This window comes from Frankliniella occidentalis, unplaced genomic scaffold (assembly GCF_000697945.3).
Source record: "Frankliniella occidentalis isolate FOCC.00 unplaced genomic scaffold, Focc_3.1 Scaffold4, whole genome shotgun sequence".
NCBI classification, from domain to species: domain Eukaryota; kingdom Metazoa; phylum Arthropoda; class Insecta; order Thysanoptera; family Thripidae; genus Frankliniella; species Frankliniella occidentalis.
This window is the reverse complement of record NW_026267134.1, coordinates 3,034,449-3,040,444: the sequence shown is the minus strand read 5'-3', so window position 1 is coordinate 3,040,444 and position 5,996 is coordinate 3,034,449. Positions and strand designations below refer to the sequence as shown.

Genomic DNA, 5,996 nt, shown 5'->3' with positions numbered 1-5,996 from the left:
TAATAGATAACTTCTAGCTGTTACATCCATTTCTTTAAAAAAAAAGATTGATGGCACAGAAAAGAGCTTCCCCTGTAAAATTCCAAATTTGTGACATACGCACCTCTGTCAGATGACAGGTGGTTTGTTGGTTAACTATAAGTTATGTGTGATAACACTAACCTACATCGAGCTAGTTTCGTGTTATAACGTGAACGTTATAGCAGTAACTTTTAACTCTCGAGTTTCATTTAATTGTTACAGTTGGTAACGCACAATCATCCGTTTACTAAATTGTTGTTGAATATGTAACGGGGATTGCGCTAACTTATACTTAAAGTTACATCGTATAACGTTAAGTGCCACTTACTCGTTACAAGTTTGGCGTTCAACATTAACATTTAAATTAACGTTTAAGGCCCATTTTCAATAAGTTACGGACCCCTGCATTTTACTTCCCTTCAACGTCAGATGATTAAGAGAAATAATAGATCCTACCATTTCTCAATAACAAAGTTGTGAAGAACTGGTAAAATTATAACAAATGCAAATTGATGAATGTATGAAATCAGTACTTTGACATTTTAACTGTAAGAAGACGGCTCCAATTTTAGAATGCAGCAGTGCATCATTTTGAAAGATCTTTCACTTTAAAAACTTATCATAAAACCTCTTCTTCCCTTGTGCATGAAATTTTGAAATGCCACTTTGTGCGACTGATTATTATAATATAGGCAGCTGTATATAATGAAATAAATGAATGACAGCAAAGACCATTATCTCTCTGTGTTCCTACAATCACAATTTAAAATGGCGCAAATAAACTGCACATTGGTTCGATATAACAACTAAGCCTAAGGATATAAGGTGACAAGGAAAGTGTCACGAATGGGAAGAACCAGGACTTATTTCTTATCAGATGGAAAATTGTTTCCAATCAGATAAAAAATTGGCATATGAGATACCACAAAGAGACTAGTCACTTTCGACTTACATCAGGAATAGAAATTCAATTTCATACAGACATACAGTAACAAGCAACAGTTACTTTTCAGCTCACATGAAATTGAGCACAGTTATGTAAAGTACATACAGGTAGCTTACAAACTTTGTCTCCATTGGGAGAAATACAACTAGCAAATCACAAGTTAAGGGAAAGACATAATGTCCTACAACACCTTGCAATACATTAGCTTTACCAAATATTGGTAAAAATAAATAAAACATAGACATACTAATAAATTCACCATTTATGTTAGACACCTACTGGGAAACCCTACTGAAATAATAACGGAACACAGAACTGTAGATTCAAAAAATTTGGCAAATGAATGTCAAAAGCTAAATCCTGGTTTGGATTTCAACTTTAGACCTTAATATGTTTTGCTGATATTTGTAGTATGAGTCCAGTGTCCCATCAAGAAAATAAATAATATTGAATATTAGCTTTACACATAAACGTACTTACAGAAAGTAAGACCAACTAACCAACAGATCTGTATTTTTGTTTTAACTTTATTCAGTTCAATATTGGCCTGATATTTTATCTTGTAACTGAATAAAATTCAGTTCACATCCCACTAAAGGTTTGTGTTTTAAATTGGTTTATATTTAGAAACACTACAAATAGAGAGACTGAAATAGGATCATGCCTAGAGAAATATAGGTATTAACCAAACTCACACAAAATACGCTGCTAGCTGAGCCATCTTATCCTTAGGAGGGCGGGCCTTTGCTTTGCCTCTGCCCCTGCCGCCTCCACGTCCGCGGGGGGCTCGATTGCTCATTGGTCTCTGCACTGCACGATGCTTTTCAACCAAAGGTACAAAGAAGCTGGAGCAGAAGATGCAACCTGTAGCCTCTGTGGCTTCCTTGGGCAAACGACTTCTATCCTGAATTAACAATATTCACAAAAGTCAAAACCAATGTCAAGCAGAGCAGAGTATAGCAATCACAATTTTTCCAACAAGGGTACTATCCCTCACAGGAAGGCTGAGATACTTACCTCTCGGTACTCAACCTTGACATGCTGAGCACCACATTCACAGATACCTTCCTCCACAGTAACTTTGTGAGCTTCTTCAAATACATGAATGATAACATCACACCTAAAATGAAATAATAATAATAATTGCAATAGATATATTTTTAATGTAGTTAGCACTGCTGCTTAGTGCTAGGTAGCGCCTAGTCCTACAGTTGGAAGGACAACTAGGGGGCCAGATGAGAAAAATTTCAAAGAAAATACTCACTTATTACAGCCAAGCTTCCACTTTGGAGCAGATGATGGATCCAAGACCATGATACCTGACTCACACTCCACACAGCTTGAAACACCAAGACTATACATGCCTTGTGGGCATGATGGGTGAGTGCACTGATTACACCCATTACCTTTAAAAGAGAGAGGGGGTACAGATTTTGTAATAATGGCCAAGTTTGATTGGATTAGTTCTACAACATTCAGTATTAAAGAAGTATACCTTTTTTCATATCACGGAAAGGAGCATTATTAAAGCAGTAGGGGCAGAATGGGTAGGATCGTCCCTTTGAGCCGGCAGACCATGAGAGGAGTTCAAAATCATCTAGAGGGCAACGTAGCTCCTTGTAAATTCTTATGTTTCCATTTTGTGGCAAGTTAAGTGTTTCATCACAGTGAGCACAGTGAAGTCTGGATGGTTTTGTCTGAATGTATTTCATATACCGGCGGCATTTACCACACCTGGAGCAAGAAGAAATATATATGTACGCACAAAAACAAAACTATTTATCAACTTGTCCACTTTGACCACATTAACCGGTATGTGTGTTTATTAACAATAAACTCACCTAGAATGAGCCTTTCCAGTTGCTGCTATAGGGGAAAAGGAGACCTCAAAAAGATTGTCCATGCCTTCTATATTTTTCACAAAGTACTGGAATTTGAGTTTAAAAATTTCTGTAGTGTGATGAAGAACTGCATTGAAATCAGCACGACCTGCAGCAATTAAATTTAATTGCTCCTCTACAGCCGTTCTCATGGTCGGTAGGACTAAGTCAGGGTCAATCTGGTCAACAGAAAGTCATTGTGTAGGGTCATACACTCTCCATACCTGTAGATAGAAATGTATGAGAAACAAATGCATATCGTTTTACCTTTTGATATCCATGCACTAAAACTGTACCCAGCGTTGTTGGTATTAAGCGTCTTCCAGAACCTAAAGTTACATAGTTCCTTACACAAATGTTATTAATATGAACAGGTATTGAGGCATCTGTACCTATACCATGTTTTTCCATTAATGTAATCAGTTCAGACTCAGTTAAATGGTCTGGAGGAGACGTTTGACACTCTCCCAATCTGACCTGAAAGTATTATCAGGGGTTATAACTACACTCAGTACACAAAGTTTCTAGCCAATGTACATGCAATAAAATTCTTGCGAAATATATCAACGATATTTTGAATCTTACATCTTGAATTTCATACGTCAGACCCTCCGCGAAGTTTGGAACAGTTTCATTCTTCCCTAGTGCTTGCCAATGCATGACCACTGTGTATCCTGGATCAAGAAGAGTCTTTCCCGTGCAGGTAAAAGTTTCATTCCCAATTTGAAATGTTGCAGTAGTACTCAAGTATGTGCAGTCTTTTGATAGCTACAAATAAATTATGAAATTTGTGAGAAATGAATAACATTCAGTATTATATGGTCGTTGATTGAAAGAAGAAAATTGTGTTAAACTACACATACTGTAGCGATAAAGTGTCTGGTAATGTAGTCATAGAGGCGCCAAGCATCACCATCCAGCTCAGACTGACTTGCGGCACGCATGGGTGTTATAGGTGGATGGTCGCCTACATCAGTTCCCTTCCGGGGTTTATTAATTCCAGATGAAAGCAGTTCTTTGACTTCAGACCCCCATTCACTGCTATTCTGCTGCTGTCTTAAAGTCCCTCTGCAGAGATTAAAAGGTATTAAACATTAAATTGAATTGAAATTAATGTTAAATGTAAAATAGGAATTAAATATGACATGCACATACATCAGGTCAAAATTCTCTGGGTAATGGGTAGTTTCAGTTCTTGGATATGAGATGTATCCTTGAGTGTACAGACGTTCAGCAATCTGCATGGCATGATGAGGCCCCATACCAAGACCTGAACTTGCAACTCTCATTAATTCTACAGTGTTCAGAGCCTGAGGGCGTTGTTTGGCCTTTTCTTTTACAGATACCTTTGAGCATCTGTAATGTTTTAGAGAAAATCATTTCACAATGTTTCCTCCAATTGTCCAGTCTAAAAATTAAGAAAAGGAAAAGTAACAGTAAAATAAAACTTACACTGTTTCTTTAAACTCTTTCAATTGCACCAAAAACATTTGAGCAATTTCTCTCTCAAAACATCGAACTCTATCCCATTCAAGACTCACTTCTCTCCCTTCAGCCGTTTTAACAACCACCTGGTAAGACCCCAAAACCATTATAGATATAGATTTAAAACTTCAAAACAATACTACAAAAATGTAACAAAAGTAAATATTTACCTGGAGGACCCAGTAAGGTTCTGGTTTGAATGTCTGAATCTCATCATGTCTTTGGACACAGAAACCTAAAGTAGGTGTTTGGCAGGGCCCATATGAAATTAAGGATGCATCTAAATCCCCATACTTTCCCTGAAAAAATCTTGTCTGGAAGCGGGTGAAAGCACACCCAATCCTTAAGTCCAGCTCTTGTCGAGCATCAACAGAGCGAGCCTCATTTTCATTCGGTTTGCCAAGATTTGCCATAGCTTCTTTGATATCTTTATCAGTAATTGCAGAAAAGTGAGCCCTCCAAACAACCTGAAATTGGAAAAATTAGATATATAAAAAAAAGATTTTACAATTAAGTGTTGTATAGATAATTATTTGAGACATACATCAGGGACTGTGACACTTCTCCTTAAAAAGCCTTCAACAGCATTTATGACTTCAAAGCAGATATTCTCTCCTTCTTTATCACAATCAAGCCATAAAACCAGAAAATCACAACCTCGAGCCTCTTGAGAAAGTAATTGAGTCATGCGAAGTTTAGGAGTAGCCTCTTTCTTTTCAGCTGGACAAGTAAAGAGTTCAACCTGCAAAAAATAATAAAAGAAAACATTGCTAGAATACAGGTCATAACTTAGGTAACTCAAAATAAACTAAATTTCAATTGTATATTACAGGGTCAACACGATCCCAATTATTATACTTGCTGATAAAGTCAAGTGACATCACATGACCACACACTGAGGTCATCTTATAGAAGACAGATTCCCCTCTGAATGTTCCTTGCCATTCGTGAACAGAACAAGCTCCATTAATTGCTAAAATGAGAAAATTAATGAATTAGTGATAGAGGTATGAGATATCAAGATAGAAGAGAATCAAATCAACATTTGATACTTTTGAACATACATTGAGAAATACAATTAAAACTGTTTTTCTAGCGGGATAAAATAAGCTTATCTGTAGGGTTTCAAATCTAACCATACTAAACATTTTCGGCTTTTGAACGCATTGCATTGGAAGACGGATTCCTTTTCGATACAAACATTTCCAAGATAAAATTTGTGAGGTGTATAGTGTAAGACGTTCGAAGGCAGAAAACAACTTTTCCGCAAAAACACAGTAACCGGCTACAAAGCTAACCTACCTTTTCTGCTGGTGGAGTGTCCATTGCTTAGTATATGGGCTAAAGATGTTGCCAAAGATGGCTTTTCAGCCACCATGAGAACGCCACGCATGTTTGTATCTAAATTAGTCTCATAGATCTCAGAATGAAAATTAGAAATCAGCAGTTTTAATGAATATCTCAGCTAGCGGACGACACAGGTTGTCAAACAGGCAGCCATGATTGTTTCTGCGGCGTAGTGTCAAAGCGGTATTCGCACTGTGCCTGCAAACAGTAGTTTCATCACAATAGCGCTAGTATCGCCGTGCCCGGCATAATTTTGAAGTACTCCGCCAACCTGCTCTGCTGTCTCAAGGCGATATCAGTTAATTGGTAATGTGGCA

At 37.3% G+C, this 5,996-nt stretch overlaps 2 protein-coding genes across 2 annotated transcripts in view; one reads left to right on the top strand and one right to left on the bottom strand.

The window, feature by feature from the left end:
• Window positions 1–5,996, top strand: part of LOC113204200 (PHD finger protein rhinoceros) — a gene marked incomplete at its 3' end in the record, with an annotated part of 23,084 nt that overhangs the window by 13,472 nt on the left and 3,616 nt on the right. The gene's annotated exons all lie outside the window — the stretch shown is intronic.
• LOC113204217 (DNA topoisomerase 3-beta-1) lies at window positions 7–5,864 on the bottom strand. The gene is made up of 14 exons (XM_026419301.2): window positions 5,635–5,864; window positions 5,163–5,305; window positions 4,877–5,074; window positions 4,503–4,799; window positions 4,300–4,418; window positions 4,003–4,203; window positions 3,711–3,915; window positions 3,433–3,615; window positions 3,115–3,324; window positions 2,809–3,026; window positions 2,463–2,701; window positions 2,232–2,373; window positions 1,985–2,087; window positions 7–1,871 (listed from the first exon to the last, which is right to left on the bottom strand). The coding sequence occupies exons 1-14, from the start codon at window positions 5,723–5,725 to the stop codon at window positions 1,659–1,661; spliced, it is 2,562 nt and encodes an 853-aa protein (XP_026275086.1). The 5' UTR covers window positions 5,726–5,864; the 3' UTR covers window positions 7–1,658.

Bases quoted from the DNA above. Each gene is read 5' to 3' on its own strand.
- LOC113204217 (XM_026419301.2), bottom strand. From the start codon at position 5,725: ATGCGTGGCGTTCTCATGGTGGCTGAAAAGCCATCTTTGGCAACATCT. The intron at 5,306-5,634 runs GTAGGTTAGCTT...TTCTCATTTTAG, and splicing joins ACACTCCACCAGCAGAAAAG to CAATTAATGGAGCTTGTTCT. The intron at 3,916-4,002 runs GTATGTGCATGT...TAATCTCTGCAG, and splicing joins CCAGAGAATTTTGACCTGAT to AGGGACTTTAAGACAGCAGC.